A 19,517-nucleotide genomic window follows, 5' to 3' on the forward strand; every position below is an offset into this window, starting at 1 on the left:
AGTGTAAGTGAATCAAAGTTAAATGCATATTCGAAATGATGATTTATTGCAATTGTTTGTATAAATTGACAAAAATGTTATTCATCATTCTAACAAATTGTATTATAAACTACGTAAATATAAACAATAAAATCGGTTTCTATAAGTTTCATGATATTAGTGAGATAAATTTCTCTCCTTTAATGTACTTCTAAGACTTGATATTAGTAGCAGATTCTATAGCTCCATCAATTGGACTATACGTCACAAATAACCTTTAGTACGACAGTAGCAGTTAACGATGGATTCAAACTGACATTAATGAAATGAAAAGCGAACTTACACTTGATTTGCTCCATAATACAAGAGCCATGAATATAAATCAAATACGAACAATGGTTGTTAAAGAGCGAAAAGTTGTGAATGCACCCCTGCGCGAACGCATTGTACTTAATTCGACTCAAAGTTTCGCCAATAATAGCTCTTAGTGCACCGTCATAGGGGTGAAGATGGGGTCACAATTAAACGGTTGGTTGAAATAGGGGCACCCGTTGACTCGCGTTACTCTATGTTTGGTTTGGAAATTCGTTATGGCCTATTTTGTTGGAACTGTATTTGCTTCTGATTTCGGACACGTTTCTCTTTGTTGGTTTGTATTATTATTATTCGGTACGGTGTTGAACAATGACTCGCAGTTACTGAATTTGGAGAAATTACCTACAGTTGTTTAGCAAGAAATCGTCGGGTGAGGCTGATGATTCTTCAATTAATGTTTATATATCATTCAGATACTACTTTATTTTTGTATAAAGCTATGTTTTAAAATCCTGTATAAATAAATGTAGAAGCCATCATTACAATAATAAAACTAAAACAGAGGAATTTTGAAGCTCGATTTCAACGTTCTTTAAAAGGGAATAACATAATATTATTTATAGAAATCACACCTGTCCTTCACGCACAATGTGTAATTAAACAAATCTTTTCATTTGATGCGGGTATTATTTTACAACATGCGCAGGAAATTCATTTCCGAATCAATTTCAAAACGCAACGGAAACGCAATGGCCGTCTCTTTAACGTTAAATTGCCTATCAGGAGCACTATCAGCTTTTATTTGAAAATACTGCTTATTTTTAATATTTTTAAACTTTTATATTACTTTTGGTCTACTCTTAGTTAAGTAATACTGTTTACAAGAAGAATAAATATAATAAAAATTACTTATATCGAATCGCACACGAAATTTCAAGTTGAACATATTTTTGATTAAACAAGAAAGATTGTATACCCATATTATTAAAATGGCAGTAACCAATGAAAGAGATAACAAAACAAATTTATATTCATCCATCAGCTTTAAAGATTAATGCCCAATAAGTAAACATGGCATTGGAAGCCAATGTTCGATTCGACGCGGCTGCCACGCTGGTCCCCACAATTATTGGCAGAATATTTTATGTCATACTTAAATACTCCCCACAAATGTTTCTTAATAAATTTCGCCACTAATCCCACACATTTTGGCGAAACCATTTAGACCCCTTGTACCTATTCCCCGTGATTATGTCGAATTTTGATCGACGTCAGTACTAGTTTGTACGGTGGAAATTAAGTTTATTTTATAATTGAATGCCGATCTTTGCAGCAGATGTCAATGCTAACTAAATCTTACTAGTCATTAACATAATGTAATCTGTGGATGTGGTGGTTCACACACATGTAATAAAAGACAAGGTGTAATAATTTACACGTGTCTATAGTAAAATTAGTATTGTTGAGAATAAGTCGCATACTGACATACGTGCTTTGTCTTCATGGGATTTTAAACAAAAATATTTTATATGATTAACATTTTAAGTGCGTTAATTGGGTAACAAATTGGTATTGAAAAAAAAAATTATTGACACATATAGCTTTGATCGGCGCATTTCCATATGTATGTCCCTACAGAATACAATATTAAGAATAAATAAATAAGAAACGTAATTTAGGTTATCTGTTACCGTACATATAAAAATTAGATACAAGAGATTATCATTGTAAAATATTTAGTATTAAAAGTATTTTTGTTTTATTTTATTTATGAAAATGAAATGAAATGAAATGAAATTCTTTATTACTTATAAAAAAGAAAGAAAAACTGAACAACATTAATTAATAAGCAAAAGGCGGCCTTATCGCTAGGTAGCGATCTCATCTCTACCAGGCAACCCTTTATTTTTATTTTTATTGGCTTTAAAGAAAAAAATACTATTTGCTCAATGATTTAGATGGTCGACTATAAAACGCTCAAACAGTTTGCAATCACAGCGTTGGAATTAAATGGAAATAATGTTTAAAACGACATTATAGTGATAATATGTATCATAATAGTATGTTCTTATTATGCACCTACGTACATTGTGTTTATTAATGACCCTTCAAATTAAACCTAGGCTTAAAAAACTCAACAGAGCCAATATTTGATGATATGTCCGTTGGTGGCTCAAGGCTAATTGCCTCATCCCTCGTAGTTTTAAATTCTGCCCCGGGCAGTGGTATTTATTTAACGAACTAAACAAATATTAACTTGTTTTTATTAGTTTTTTAAATGGATTGAGTTGAAGGGCTCGCTTTTATTTGATTTTTAAAGGCGTCTTGATTTATTTGAAGACTTATTCCAGCCTAAGTCAATTAAAAACCTAATAATGTAAGCTAATGATACAAAATCACTCAAGTATTTTTATGTTAAATAGCTTGTTTGTTGTTATTCTTAATTTAGATGGGAAAATAAAGATACACATTCTTTCATGTATTTCCTTTTTTAGAGTTAAATAATAAAATGCAAATAAATGATATTCTAAAGCGAACAATAATACGTAAACATCAATTTATCTTAACAATGAATAATAAATTATTCATCATTGAATACAGCATTTCTATTTGTTCATCCATTTATTGTATTGAATGTGCAAACACTATTTATTAATATTAATTCTCAAAGTCCAGCCGGTGGCAACGACCGCATTTGTGTTTGCAGGTACCCCTCGCTGTAGATTGATGCTATAAGTTAGATGTGTAAGTTTGTCTATAGCATCGTAGCTCCTAATAAACCGATTTTGTTACTGTTTTAGTCTTTAGAAGTTTTCTAATAGAAGCAGAAACAGCGATTCAAAAGATATACTTAAAGCCATTTTGAAAATAGCTCAGCGTCAGGATGAAAATTATAATAAGACCATCGTATGATCTATTCTTTAGTCTATTTTAATACGTATGATAATAAGTATATTAGTCTCGGAAGTATTGAAATTCCGAATTTGTTGTACTACTACTATAGTATTATGTTATCTGTTGTTAATATCGTAATCGGTTTTTAATTTCCACATATATAATACTGGCGAAAATCAAATACAAGGAAATTGTGGTACATTGTAAGAAAAAATATTTCCTGAGAACAAGAATGGCTCAGTTTAATTAAATAATTTTAATAAAGATTTTCCTTAATGGGTACGTATTTTTTCCTGATATAAGGTGATAACACTAAAGGTGTTAGAGTTGCTTTGCCGATCTTTTAATTTTAAATACACTTATAACGAAATACTATAACCACAGATAACATAATACTATAGTACTATAACCTGTGAATAAAGTAATACAGAAATGAAATATTATATTCTTACATAACAATACTCTAAACGCAATAAGGGTAAAATTATACCCTAGTCCCTTGCTAAACATTTGGCCCCCACTTCAGATTGATTGAAAACCAACTGTATCTTTGTATGTTTGTTTGTAAAGATAATAAGTGACCTCATTGAAGTTGAGAGCGCATCTGTAGGTCGAAACAAGTCTGGTTCCATAAAATAGTATACCATTTTATAATAGATATCTATTGCAGACTGCAGTTTTAATAAATTAATTGATATATTTTATAATAGCTGCGCCTTCGCATTTATACATAAAATTACTACATTTTAACCTAGTATAGTTACTTGTACGTCTGTGATATAGTATTATGTTATGTGTATTATAACTGTGTGCAGTATATACCTAATATAAAATAGTATACTATATTTATTGTACTATAATTTCTTAATATTGCTTAGCAGCTACTACAGAGGTTGATTGGACGATTCTAGCCCTTTTGAAAGCGGTATGGCTGAATAAAAAAACCATTTACAATCTATAGCAAAAGGAGGTATATCTCATCGATACCTCGTTATATTTGAGTAATTTTTAACACCCTGGCCAAACGTCTGCCACGCGGCGGTCACGAGTCGGACGCGTGTCAGTCGCGTGTTAGAGGTTGGCCACTAACACCTATCCTTAAAACTTCTAAATATTTTTGTTACACCCTAATTGAAAACACGTGTTACGATTTTTATATTGTAATTAGTTACGTTATTATGTACAGAGGTACAATGGAATTTGAAAAAAAAAATGTTTAACTGCCGTGAGTAAAACTCAAACTCAAATAGATTATTGTAACCAATCTTATAAATGCTGAGCTATGGACCGTATGCAATATGTTTAGCTGACTTCATGTAAAAACCGTGTTTAATTATGTATGTATATCTAATTTATTTATGCCTCCATGGAACGAAAAAGAAGCATGAAAATCCTATACAAAGTTATTGAACAAAAAAAACTTAGTTTAAAAAGGCGGCCTTATTGCTATACAGCAATCTCTGCCAGGCAGCGTAAGAGAGGGAATGTCACTAGTTTATAGTATAACCAAACGGAAGAAAAACAGAAAATGAATATGTAACAAGAAATAACAATTAAAGCAATAAACTCCAATAGTTTATTATTTACAATAAACTCTTCAAGTTTATTGTTTTCATTTTGATGACTTTTTTATGTCAGCAGGCAACTGAGGTGATGATGATGATGAACGGCCAACCCTGATGGTTGGCTTGATGGTAAGTGATCACCTCCACTCATGAATATTCGCAGAGGAAGGGTCGCTGCAAATGCGCTGCCCGCTTTTAAGGGATGAGGGATAAGAAAATGATGAACGACTGAAAAGAAGAAAAGGACTGGGAAAGGGGAAGAAAAGGAAACGTGCCTCTCACCGTACGAAACATAGTAACATTATACTATTTCACGCTGGTCTTATGTAGGGTTGTGGTACTTCCCCAATACCCAATTCATCCCAAAAACGTGCTCGACTCCCACATTAAAATTTAAATGTTATTATAATAACGTGAGAGTCTATGTTTTATAAATTAGAATTTTTAATTTTATTAGTCCATAATTCCCACGACTCAAACTACTGTGATTATTAGCATAATAGGTCCTTACATCAAGTGGCTATCACTGCAATATTTGTTTATTATCCCACTTGAATTTACGCGTGTCACATGTAGACGTGTTAATGGAGATTAATAAATATTCGAGTGTTGTGTAAAAAATATTAAGAAAATATTCACACGAAATATAATACGTTTATGGTTTCAAAATCCCATTGTTTAGCAGAGAGTTATTATTAATGATGTACATTTATTCGGTTGTGTTTAATGTTTTTGATATAAACAAAAATATTTGATAAGATAAACTCAAAAATTAATAATCTATTCAGAAAGTATTATTTTCAAAATCATGTTTTTGAACGAAATAATTTATATTATATCAGTGCTACCACAGAACTATTCATTTCCAAAATAATATAATTGCGATACATGCATCGCATGCATGCACGATGCATGCATCTTATTGTATATCGTGTGCTATCATAATCAATAACATCCAAGAGTTTAAAATTTTTAGTTAATTTCAATCAATCCGATGAGCAAGTTTCTAAGTTTATCCAATATTAGCAGCTAGCGGTGTGCCTGGCTTCGCTCATGATACATATGATATAGATTAAATAAATAATTAAAATAAGCTTATAGCTCTGAGATCAGGTACAAATCCTTTTATAACTATTTATATATGCATACCTAGTTTTCTATACAAACACCGATTAAATATTCTAAAATACTGATATGGGATAAATTAGCAATGAGCCATGCCACCCGCCGACGCGTGCCAAGCGCGTGCCGACACCAAATGAACGTGTTTTATTGGCCACTTGGTATAATCCACTTGTACTAATAATATTTTAACTAATTCAAATATACCATTAATATACACCATAATAGTGTGTTATTTTAGTAACTTCGTTGCTATTAACATTAAAAAAAAACATACACATTAAAAACATTGGGATTTATATATTATTTTATGCAAACGGATTTTCAGTGTGATTGTTATAAAATGTGGGAGTCGAGCACGCTTCGGCACGAATTGGGCCAGCTCGCACCGGGAAAGATACCACACCCCCACAGAAGTTCGGCGTAAGAACGGTGGCCCGTTTCCTTTTCGCTTCCTACTGCATTCCTTCTTCCTAACTGTCAACCTTTTCCTATTCCCTTACCTCTCAAAAGCATGCAAATTAATGGACGACTGTGATCAATTACCATCTGGCGAACCACCCGCTTACTTACCCGCTATGTCATAAAAATAAATAATACAAAATAATAATCTATCGACACTTATCTGTCTGTTTCTCTGTTGTACCTGAAAGCTAATCCTCAAACCATTAGACCAAATTCGACTGTTTACAATGGAATCTAGCTGAAACTATGTATAACTAAAAGCCACGGATTACATCGAAAGAAGTAATGGGAATCATCAACAAAAACCATATTTCATATTAACTGAAATAAATTAATACTGATTTTGACAAGCATTAAATTCATCTGATCACATCATGCCGACTCCTACGCGTAACGAATTTACCAATACCACGCTGATTTAACACTTAGTTATGCGTTAATTGGTTTGCTATTTAAATCCAAATTTAGGGAAACCACCACCACCAGGCTTCTTAGTGTCTAGAAAAAAGGCCTCTATGAAATGTAATAATCTGTTTGAATCAATTATTTTGTTTTACTTCTATTAATAACATTCAATAATTCTTTCATAGGTTCAAGATATAATTTTGATAAGAATATAAATATTGTAAAATGTAAATAAGCTTTGGATACATAATTATTATCTAGTCAACTCTTAGAATAAATTCTAAAAGTTAGTGATTATGAAATATGCAGATAATTGTAGGGTATGAAGAAGTTCGTAATATTAATAAAATTATTAAAAACTTTTCATAATCCGACACTCCATCATTGTTCATTACCAAATAAATTTAATCCACCAACTTCCCCACTTACCAGTAACACCCGTTGCAATTACGGCAAAGCATGTTTTTTGGTTGAAAATGCATTTTTTGATAAAAAAAAAGCGAATGAATAGATCGCTTTGTTCTCAATAACTGTACAGATGGGGTCGCGATAAGGGTAAACGGTCTGACACCGCGACAATCGGTCAAATATTCTATTATACGTGTTTATCATCAATATTCTGCCAATAATTTCATATATTTTAAAGTAACTATATAGAGTACATGTAGTGCCGAATTTGGGTAAATGCAGAAACCATTTTATAATAAGTAGATGTTTTAGGAGGTTTGATAAAGCCACAGTTTCCATATGTGTTCGGTGATAAACTCACTTATCTGAGTTAATTCAAAGAAAAATTAAAGCCCTGGTGCATAAATACTCAAAGCTGCTTTTTTAAACAAAGGGCACTAAATATATTATTTGAACGAATTTTTGTACTGCATTACTTTTATTCGTATACCTAGAACAGTATAATATTATCTATGGTATAGCATACAAGCAAATCTGCCAATGAAAGATATTATTACAAAACAAATCAATGTAAAACTTATTATAACTTATTTATGTAAAATATGTAATATGTGTTAATAAAATAGAAATACCCACTCTTTAAAAAATCATCTTGGAATAACTTATTTCTACTTAGCGTAACAAGAACAAACTTCTGATTATAATAATATGTTCATATAACATTAAATATTTAACGTGTATAGGAAAATACCACCAAAGGCACTCGTCCTCCGACCCCACGTCTTAGATTTAATTACCTACAGTACTTCAAGGTGATAGTGCCCTCGCTAGCAATACTCTACTCTACAATACTCTACTCTCTCCCTTAACTATCTCGAGAGACAAGTATATTATGGTGAAGCGAAACTAATTAAAAAACAAAAGGATAATTTGCTATAAAGACATCAAAAATCTGTTCGTGATATTTCTCTTATTTACGTATTTAGCATTTGGATATAATATATAGTTACATTCACTACTTTTGTTTATTGCTATACTAGTCAGCATTTGTCCTAACATTTGCGTTTTCTTATTTTAATCAATAGAACGAACTTGAAAACAGAAATTTGAATTGATTAATAATTTCAATTCTATTGAAAGTATCATTTACACATTCTTTCATGTTATGTTCATAAATCTGTATTAATCAACCATCCAAAGTACAAAGAGTTGTAAATCCAAAAATTTCCTTTACGAAACATGATATTGGCTTTCATATTCCCAAAATCCCTGTTGGAGGCATCATGAATATCAAACGGGCATCGCATTAGGGGCCCGGTTATCTGATCCGGATTAAACCGGTAAAAAGCGGTTATTATTCCGCCTCCGTGGACTAAATGGGATTTTTTGTTTGGTCCACACCTCGAGCTATTGTAGTTGGATTGTCACTGGGTCGTATGATTCGAATATCTTCGTGTTTCACTTTTTATTTATTGTATGTTATTCTCGTATGTTGTTCTATATTTTATAAGATTCTTAGGAATACTTACATATCTATTTAAATGTTATTATTCCGTTTAAACTAGTTTACCGTTACTAGGCATTTTCTCTTGTTAGAACTAATCCTTCCTGCTTATATTATAAATGCGAAAGTTTGTGAGTGTGGATGTTTGTGCATGTATGTACGTTTGTTACTCTTTCACGCAAAAACTACTGAACCGATTGCAATGAAATTTGGTACGTAGATAGCTGGACAAATGGAATAACACAAAGGCAACTTATTATCCCGACATTCCTACGGGATACGCATTTGCACGGTTGAAACCGCGGGGCGCAGCTAGTTGTGACTAAATGGCTTTTGACGGTAGTTCTAACTAGGTAAAACGCATAAAAACTAGATTATTTTCTTAACAATATGGTTGTTATCAAAGCATGTAATACAATCTAGTATCCTTACTACACAAGAAATATTAACAGTAATATAGCGAGATGATAAACAGCTTTATAAAAGCCTGATGCTATCACTACGCATTAGTGGTAATTGTGCTGATAAGATCAGCATCTATCTGGGATCTACCCTCTGACGAACGACAGTTATTTGTCAAGCTATACGCCGATTTGACGGGCTTTGTAGTAAAGGATGAGGTATGAAAGAAAAAATTCACATTACAAGAATTTGCTTAAACATATTTTCATAACTTCTTTAGGTATAAAAAGCAGACTAAAAACATCAAGTATGCTTCTGATTGTAGAATTTAAACTTTATACATATTCATACAAACCATACCGATTGTCTATAATCTAAGATTATAACTTCGTGAGACGTAAGATTTTTTGTGTAAGTAACGTAACGAACCTCTTTTATTGTTCATATGTTCATTTAAAGAAAAAAAAAGTTTTAAAAGTTTTCTTATATACTCTGTATTCCTTAATTAGATAATGCATATGCAAATATAGAGACAGCATTAATTTTGTCATGGTAATTTTTGTACATAATTCATTTTCTACACGAAAAATAATATAACATTTATCTAAACAACAGCATATAAAATTTATCTTATTTAATTCTCGAAATACTGAAACGAACCAGTAACATAGTTTACTAACAAAAACACCATACAGAATTGACCACTAATCACTAATACAACATTTGTAGATTATAATAACTGTAACGAATCAATTTCCACCGTTCTGTTATACAATTAAATATTCAAAATACTTGAAGGGCGTATTGTGAATCCAATGCATGGTTGCAATCACGACAATAGCGGTTAAACATGACCATGCTAATTAATGTTTACACGGATTTAAGTTTGTGGCTTTTGTAGTGTTTTTGATTAATTTGAAAACACGCTTGTAAAGCGGTTGTGCTCTTAGATTTAATGCCACTTTATATGGACAGAGTAAATTCAAACTTTGTTCAAGGATCAGTGACAATACAATAATTTTATGAGTCTATCTTATTGTATTGATTAGGATTGCCAGTATGAAATAATTTCCATACGTATACTTTGCATAAGAGCAAGTGAGACTATTTAGTTGATTCTGTAATTTAAGTGTTCAGTTTATTTAAATTACATTTATTATAAAATTCTTTAGTGTAAGCAAGACAAAGAGAGTCGTAAAGTTTATACATATACTACTAAAAATAAATAAAATGACGTGAATAATAATAAACGTTAGTTTTCATTTACTGTTTTAGATAACTTGCACATTACTAATTAACTAGCTCCAGTCTACGGTTTAACTCGTATGATATTCATATAGAAGGAGGTAGTTTATGTTTTAATTAACTTACGTAATTGTCTCCACAGTTTACAATCCAGTTAAAAAACCACAGACTATTATAATTATTCATGATATTAATGAATGAATGGATTCTTGCTAATTACCAAGTATATAGTTTTATTTCCATATTCGTTTAGTTTTGCTTAACACTTAATATTAGCAAAAAAATTTGAATTCTCAAAAATATTTTCGTGTGTATTTACATTGAAAATTATGAAGAGAAAAATAAATTTCTTATGTTCTACCCCACTGCGACGAGCAGAGAAAAATGCAAATTAACTTACGTATGTACCGTACCAGCATGTCAAAATTCTAGGGTACCCAATGGGGTGGCTATTGTTCTCTAATAGTTCGGACTTAGGGGTGCACCCTCCCCACACGAGTGCCGTAGGTACTTGCCACCCTCAAACATACAAACCTTTTGAATGCACCGCTGCTGCCTGCTGTATGTCTATAAAATTTTTGAGTCTGTGGTAATTATAAAAAAAAAATTGTAGCAAAACCAACGTTTTTTGTAATATCTGAAAACCATGAGATGACTCTACGGTTTCTTTTGTGGTTATTTGTTATCAAAGTTACAAGCAGAACAAGTAAACAACTTTAAAAATATTAGGAATTAACATGTGAATTACAATTTTTTTGAGATTTATATATAACTTCATAAATTATACTTATAAACAAAGCTGCATAATTTATTAAGTTTTTAATTGTTTGTTTTTAAAGAAACCTCTTTATTAGATATTTCATAGCAAAACTTTTTGCAATGTCCCTGGCCATTGACAAATTTGAATTATTTTTCGTAATAAAATTCGATCAAGGAATGGAATCATTTTGAAGTTTTTAACAATAGATCTGAGCGGCCCACCAGTCGGGCGCTGATTTGCACTTTTTTTTTCAAAATTTCAGTTCCACCAAAATTTTTGTAAAGCTGTTTTAGTTTACACGTTTTTTTATACTGTTTTAGATCGGATTTATCAAAATTACTAGTTTTTAAGATGGTAAGTATTTTTAAGATTTTTAAGTTGTACACTCGATTATATATCATTGTATCATTCTTGCATAAAAATACAAAATATTATTAAGTGGTACATTGTATTGTCGTAGTAATAAGAATTTGTACCGCAGTAGTTGTCTGCGGTCGCAATTTTGAATAACCCATTTAACCATTTAAAGCATTTACAAGGCAATCTAAAGTCTACTAGTGTTTATATATGTAAATTACTTTGATCTTATGTACTTTGAGACGCGAAAATCTGGAAACCTTTGACTATAATGAAGAAATTTAACGCCAGTTTCGAAATGTATTCAGTTAACGTTTCAAACGCATGCCATGAATGTCTAGTATTTAGGTTGTTCTAGTATTACAATTAAACATATAAATAAAAAAAATTTGTAGCAGTATTTGACAGAAATAGACACTTGTCATATTCAAAGTAACAACTTTTTCTAGTTCTTACTAAATATCACTGGAATTTGCGACACTAAATTCTTAAGTATTCGATCCTAATTTATTACTTACTAGGCTTCATTTTACCGAGTTCCAGCAATTTATAAAGACTAAAGACATGTAATCATCATCAATGAAGGCTAGTCTAATAATGTCAATTTCCCGCGAGCAGAGGGAGTGCATCTCGATCCACGTGGGGCAGGCGGGGGTGCAGATGGGCGTCGCGTGCTGGCAGCTGTACTGCCTCGAGCACGGCATTCGGCCGGACGGCACTCTGCCGCTCTGCGAGACCGAGCCGAACGCGTCGGACTCTTGCTTCAATACATTCTTTTCTGAGGCGGATAGGGGCAAGATGGTGCCCAGAGTGGTCATGGTGGATCTGGAGGCTACTGTTATTGGTTAGTACCATATGATCTAAATAGAAAGTTCTGACGTGACTACGTCCATGTCTTTGGATTAAATTGTAAAAGCAAAAGTTGCTATTGATATTGATCAGTTCTTTGTGACATCTTGCTTCTAACACTGACACCTTACCTGATTTTATTCAATACGTATAAATGATATATGGATATACTCTACAAAATGATTTAAATTTCTCAATAGAGCTAATGTGCAGTAACGTGTTCTGTATGCCGAATACCCAACTTTGACTGAGTAAAAAAAACTTAATATTCATCATTCCAGTTACTGTAAATACTCAATCTTCCTATACATTTTTAAATTGCATTTTCCCCAGACGAAGTTAGATCTGGTGAATACCGGCAGCTATACCACCCAGAGCAGCTGATCACTGGCAAGGAGGACGCAGCCAACAACTACGCGAGGGGACACTACTCCACGGGGCGGGAGGTGTTGGGGCCGGTTATGGAGCGGTTGAGGAAGCTCGCCGACCAGTGCACTGGGCTGCAGGTGAGAGGGTGTAGCAAGACTGGAGCTGATTTCATCTATGATAATTTCGGGGTTTTAAACCTTGAATTTATTATCTGGATACCCCTTGGATTAGGATAACCAGAAAAGCTTACAGATATTTATTCATAACTAGCTTTCCGCCCTTTGGTATTCGGTTATATCGCTTTCATCTCCCTATTTTAACTCCTTATATAAATATAATCTACGGCTGTGAATGACATTGACATTTGTTACTCGCGTCTTTTAAAATATGCAAAATTAAATGTACATTTTTCAATATTACTGAGAGATATTACTGATTTCTTAATATTTTTTTCCGTAAGAATCTTCTAATAATAACAAATACAACAAAAAAAGAATTAGTGAAATCGGTCCAGCCATTCACGCGTGATGCCGTGACCAAGGAAAACTGGTTTCATTTTTATATATATAGATAAACGTATTTTTTTAAAGTATATTTGCTAAGAACTAATATTTAGTAAATATTTAGTAAAGAAGTAACATAGCCTGATTTAAATTTCAGGGTTTCTTTGTGTTCCACTCGTTCGGTGGCGGCACAGGCTCGGGCTTCACGTCACTGCTTATGGAAAAACTATCAGAAGAGTTTGGCAAGAAGAGCAAGTTGGAGTTTGCTATTTACCCCGCTCCTCAGGTAAACCTTAATACAGAAGTGTAATAAGAATTTTTTGGATTTATATTGGTTTTATTGATTTATTTTACATTTTTTATATTACACTATAATTAACCTTAACAAATTTTGTCCAAACTGTTAATCAGTCAATATATATAAACGACATGTCGCATTGTTTGTCCGCGATGGACTCCTAAACTACTCAACCGATTCTAATCAAATTTACACACCATGTGCCGTTTGATCCAACCTAAAAGATAGGATAGTTTATATTATTTTAAATTACGATCCGGGCGATGCCGGGGCGTACAACTAGTACAACATGAAAATATTTACCTAATTACTTGGGTAATTCTGTAACCGATGGAGGTCTAGAACCTCATGGATGTAGGGCTAGATATCTAGCCGCTAAGCGTGGAGCGGCCGGCAGGTGTCGACGGCGGTGGTGGAGCCGTACAACGCGGTGCTGACGACGCACGCGACCATCGGCCACTCGGACTGCGCGTTCATGGTCGACAACGAGGCGATATACGACATCTGCCGGCGGCGCCTCTCCATCGAGCGCCCGTCTTACGCTAATCTTAATCGGCTTATTTCACAGGTTATGATTATGTTCTTTGATTCTTATGTTGATTTGTTGAGTGCTTTTCTTTTACAATAATAAAGTTTTTTATTTAATCTAAATTTTTAGTTAAAAGTAAAAATGAATTGGACAAAGGAAGCGTTCCGTAGACACAATATTGTAATCATTGAACTAATGTTTCATATTGGTTGTGATGGTTCTTAATCGTATTAATAGATGGCGAAACGGGGTGTCTTTAGGCACATAAGACCAAAATATGAAAAGTTTGTGTTTTTTTAAACATTTGCTTAAAACTCCCCACAAATTTCTATTAATTGCTTGTTTCTGAAGTTTGTTTTTGAAGTTCTTGAATAAAAAAATCGATCGAATTCGAAATTGTATCGAGATTTGAGAAATTTTTTAAGAATCAATTCAATCACGAGGCGGGATTCGAACCCGCGTCTTTTTGCCAAACCGTAGCGACGCCTAGCCTCTCGGCCGCCCGCGATACCGCCCCAGCATGTGTCGAAGGGATACCTCATTGAGATTAGCTCAACAAATGCAACTGGCTGAAGCCACAGCACACAACTGGTCTCGCAACGGCAAGCGGCTCGCAGGTGGTGTCGTCGATAACCGCGTCGCTGCGGTTCGACGGCGCGCTCAACGTGGACCTCACCGAGTTCCAGACGAACCTCGTGCCCTACCCGCGGATACACTTCCCGCTCGCCGCCTACGCGCCCGTCGTCTCTGCTGATAAGGTTACCCTCGAATTATTTTGCATGTAATATGTATATAAATACTGCGTACGGCGAGTTGCAACTAATATTTATAAGCAACGAGCACATAGATACATTTATACACACGTTGAATTTTTAAATGTGTTCGTAATAAAACGTGGGAGTCAAACTCGCTTCGGCGTGAATTGGGCCAGCTCGCACCGGGGAAATACCCCAACCCCACATAAGACCGGCATGAAATATGATGCTACTATGTTTTGTACGGCGAGATGATGAGCCGGAGGCCCGTTTCCTTTTCCTCACCCGTCCCAGTTCACATTTTTATCTAGTGCCGTTAAAGCACTACTTAAATGATATTAAATTCAAAATCAAATGCAAAATATCACCTAAATCAATTACATTCAGTACAGTACCAATAACATCAATCAATCATCACAAATTGATCATAAATAGTGTATAGATAAGCGAAATACATCTACAATAATATTATAAAGGCGAAACCACCAGACCAATTTCAAACCATTAGATTGTTTAAATATGCTCTTTACAAACGGCGTCGATAGTTTACAAACACTCGGCATTTTGAAATACGCCGAGGCATAATGTATATGCCGAGAATTCGGAATCAGATTTTTGTAGTTTGCTTTTGGGTAGCTAACCTAACCCAGCTTAGGATTGTTGTATTTTTAACTACCCAGAAATGATGCCCTGCTCATAACCCACTCCTTGTGCACGTTTGGAAAAAATAAATACACAAAATATTACAAAATGCCGAGCGTTGCCAAACTGACGACGCCGTTTGTAAGCTTCATAATCTTTTAATCGCCACAATTTGCCTGCGACATGTGCACCACGTGCGAAGCCGGGGCGCACAGCTAGTCACTACTAACCGAAGGCCGACGTGCGCCCGCAGGCGTACCACGAGGGCATGTCGGTGTCGGAGATCACGGCGGAGCTGTTCGAGCCGCAGAACCAGATGGTGAAGTGCGACCCGCGCGAGGGCAAGTACATGGCGTGCTGCCTGCTGTACCGCGGCGACGTCGTGCCCAAGGACGTGAACGCGGCCATCGCCGCCATGAAGGGGCGCGCCGGCATCCGCTTCGTGGACTGGTGCCCCACCGGCTTCAAGGTGCCGCATTGTGCACAACTCTCGGTGTATTATTCCATCTTGAACTACGCAACGGATTTTGACGCGGATTCTTAAAATACATACATACATATATTATGACGATTTCGCAGTGGCCCTACCTGGACAAATGTTCATGAGTGGTGGGGATCGCTTACCATTAGGAGAATAGCTACGTTGCTCGTTGTGACATAAAAAAATATAGTGAATCAAGAGAAAAATTTAAGGTGTATAACATGCATATAATATACTACTTTATTTGGTTTTTGGTATCCGGATTGCACGCGTGCGGAGCTGGGGCGGGCCGCTAGTCGTAGATTGTAATCAAGCTCCTAGTATATCAAGCTCTTAACATATATAGAATCTGGGTCTAAATATAGAATCTACAAATAAATCCATCTGCCCAAATTTATGAGTCGAGCACAAATTGGGTCAATAAATCTACTGTCTCTGTTCCTGGTGGTGATCGCTTACCGTCAGGCGAACCACCAGCTCAGCTGCCCAGGACATAAATAAGAAGCAGGGCCTTCAGCTCGGTTACCTGATCTAGCTTAAAGATAGAGGTGCGAGTGAGTGAGTGTGTGCGGGCGGCAGGTGGGCATCAACTACCAGCCGCCGTCGGTGGTGGCGGGCGGCGACCTGGCGCAGGTGAAGCGCGCCGCGTCGATGCTCAGCAACACCACGGCCATCGCAGAGGCGTGGGGCAAGCTCGACCACAAGTTCGACCTCATGTACTCCAAGCGGGCCTTTGTGCATTGGTGAGGCTTTTCACCTTTACCTACTCTGTTGTATTCTTACATGCAAAAAGCTGACCCGCCAAACGCTATTTTGCCTTACTGTTTTCACATTTATTTTATTCTTATATTTGTGTATATGCGATTAAAATTGTACGCTATGCTGTATTATATACTAGCTGTCGCGGCAAATGCTACTTTGCCTTACTTTTATTATCTCAGACCTAACCGATATACACACAAAATTTAATGATAATCAGTCAAGCTGCTTCGGTAGATAACTAACACTGTCAGACGAGGATTTTGAATATTGCTAAACATTATTTTCACATACAAATGTGTATGTGTGTGTGTGTGCGTATCGTTTCCATTGCTCACGTTTGCGTTCTGGGTTTTGGCAGAATCTACAGCGTCATGTGTTGGCTGGCTCATGATATATGCTGATTGTACCATTTCACAACCATAGTACAAAAAAACATCTAGTCCTCTTCATCTGTTTGTATTTTTATTTCTAATTTTGTAATGGAAGTTTTGTTAGAATCTGGTTTGTTTCCACTGTATCTTTACAAACGTATGGTGTTTGTTATTGAAAATAGTGTTAGGTCCGGTTTTGCAGCTTCCTGGTGCTATTTGCTGTTTAGCCTCTTGTCGTTTAAAATTACATAATAATGTACATATTCGTAAATTCACGTGGGAAGTGGCAAGTAGTCTATATGTAAATGGAAGCGATAATTTAATTAGGCGTATAAATTTGAACGAGTCGAGCAAAGATTTTACGATGTATTTTGTTTTTCTAAAATGAGAAGGCGCGACTTTTTTAGAATTACAAACGAATTTTCCATTTTTAATATTAAGATGTAAGTATGTATTACATGTGTGATGTGAGTATTGTATGTTAACTTAAAAATCCTCCTTTCAATCTAATCTGTGGTTTTCTAAATAGTGAATTTGGGTACAGTACATTTTCTTACTTTCGTTATGTATGTTGACCTTTAAGTAATAGATAATTAATCGAATCTTTTGGATATATTTTCCTTGACCTTAATATATTGAGATGCCACAAATAGCCAATTTTGAATTGAAAGTTCAACAAATAACTTGTTGCAATTATTTAAGTAATTGATTGCATTACATGTGTCCATTCGTGGCGAACCGGTCGAGTGGTTGCAGCCACTGCGCTTGAAGGAGCGGGTCACGGCCTCGCTTCCCGCTGTGAAACACATATTGTATTTAACCTTATACCTGATGCAGCTGAAATTTATTCATTGCTGTCTGTATGTGTATTTATGTGTTAGAATTTGTTTACAGGATTTTTTGGTTAACATTTCATATTTTCTTGGTCTTGTCACTGTGTGAATGTCCGGTAGACTGTTCTATAGAACTTAGTTCTATTACAGTATGGGTGAAATATTTCTACAGTAACGCTACAGCAAGCAGACCAATTCCTTATAGATCAAATAATTATAGCCAATGAGGTTGATTATAGACACTGTGTTGTTTTGTAGTTTCGTACTTGCTTCGAAAAACCAAAAAATTACATTTTGTTGTCACACAAAAACATTATTTTATTATAATCAAATTTATTGTTATCCTGAAAAAGGTGCATTTGTGTTTGTGTCCCTTACATATTTCAGTTGGTACACCATTATATCAATTTTAGCATTTAATTAATAACGAGCAGGTACGTCGGCGAGGGTATGGAGGAGGGCGAGTTCACAGAAGCGCGCGAGGACCTCGCGGCGCTCGAGCGGGACTACGACGAGGTGGCCATCGAGACGTCCGACATGCCGCCCGGCTGCGACGACGAGCTGTGACGCACCGACGTGTGACGAGTGACGTGGACGTCTGACGCGCTGACGTGCCACGTCGACGTCTGACGCGCTGACGTGCCACGTCGACGTCGGACGTCGGCGCCGCGCCCGTGACGTCACCGCGCGCTCGCTGCTCGCCCGCTACACATACTGTCTGCGCTGTTGATTCCTTTGACTGGTAGCGCTTGTAGTTTATTCTAGTTGATGTTAAGCCGTATGACGGATTTTTGATCTTATAATCTACATTTTATGCCTATAGTTCTTTTTTTTTTTAATTAATTCAGTGCCATAAAACTGAAACACTGTTGTATTGCATTTTTAGACACTATGAATATATAGTAAAAGGCGTTACCAGTCAAGTAAATGGATAATCCAATAAAGCGTGGTGAAGAGCGTCGACGCCAAAGCGGACGCAACAAAACCGCGGCCCTATGGTTATAATGTTAATTATGGCAGAAATTGTGAAATTTTAATTAAAGGTATGAAAATGTCCGCCGAGGTCGGACGATGCTCAACTTGCCCCGAGCGAAGGTTTTTTTTTATATCATTTATTTATCATGCGCCAATAACATATTTTTTTATTTATCGCTGATTTTATTATATGACACTCCCTCTTTCTTTGTCGAGTAAACTTGCGGTTATTTTATATTTTTGATTTTTTTTTTCTAAATTCTTTAGCAAATACTAGACAGAGAAATTTAGATTTCGTTCAATTTGAGACAATTTGGGAAATTGCGAGCTGTGCATGTGCTTAATATTGTAAGCGTAATTGTTTTGTACGTCTATCGTTTTATTGAAATGTTTAAAAAGTTTTATAGTGTTGTCTGTTTTAATAAATGTATATTTTTTTTCAGAAATGCGTTTTATTTGATTATTTTCATTAATACAACATTTATCACTGCCAAATGCTTATCTATAGGGTCTGTCTGTGAATTCAATATTTCATTGGCCCAACTATTGGTTATTTTTTTTCTCGAGATCTGTTAGTGGATAACCTCTTTACTAATTATTAATTCATGCAAACGGCAAAATATGAATTTTTTCATAAGGTCTCTGATATGAGATCTCTATGAAATCGTCTTACAATACCAAATCCCACTGCTTCTTAATTTTAATTGAATATTGAGGGAATTTGCAAT

General features: G+C 35.0%; 2 protein-coding genes across 2 annotated transcripts in view; both read left to right on the forward strand.

The window, feature by feature from the left end:
• Positions 1-8,023, forward strand: part of LOC119831211 (neurogenin-3) — a 12,290-nt gene extending 4,267 nt beyond the window's left edge. Inside the window, exon 3 of the mRNA XM_038354502.1 lies at positions 7,898-8,023. Coding sequence (XP_038210430.1) covers positions 7,898-8,023 — 126 coding nt within the window. The remainder of the gene's footprint in view (positions 1-7,897) is intronic.
• Positions 8,024-12,067: 4,044 nt separating this feature from the next.
• On the forward strand, positions 12,068-19,270 carry LOC119831095 (tubulin alpha-8 chain-like). The gene is made up of 8 exons (XM_038354350.1): positions 12,068-12,266; positions 12,605-12,777; positions 13,301-13,429; positions 13,839-14,009; positions 14,588-14,728; positions 15,621-15,836; positions 16,428-16,591; positions 18,249-19,270. The coding sequence occupies exons 1-8, from the start codon at positions 12,083-12,085 to the stop codon at positions 18,379-18,381; spliced, it is 1,311 nt and encodes a 436-aa protein (XP_038210278.1). The 5' UTR covers positions 12,068-12,082; the 3' UTR covers positions 18,382-19,270.
• Positions 19,271-19,517: the final 247 nt, after the last annotated feature.

Source organism: Zerene cesonia, chromosome 13, assembly GCF_012273895.1.
Source record: "Zerene cesonia ecotype Mississippi chromosome 13, Zerene_cesonia_1.1, whole genome shotgun sequence".
NCBI classification, from domain to species: domain Eukaryota; kingdom Metazoa; phylum Arthropoda; class Insecta; order Lepidoptera; family Pieridae; genus Zerene; species Zerene cesonia.

Coding starts and splice junctions, on each gene's coding strand:
- LOC119831095 (XM_038354350.1), top strand. CDS start 12,083: ATGGGCGTCGCGTGCTGGCAGCTGTACTGCCTCGAGCACGGCATTCGG. Junction 12,267..12,604: donor TCTGGAGGCTACTGTTATTG/GTTAGTACCATA, acceptor CATTTTCCCCAG/ACGAAGTTAGATCTGGTGAA. Junction 13,430..13,838: donor CTATTTACCCCGCTCCTCAG/GTAAACCTTAAT, acceptor AGCGGCCGGCAG/GTGTCGACGGCGGTGGTGGA.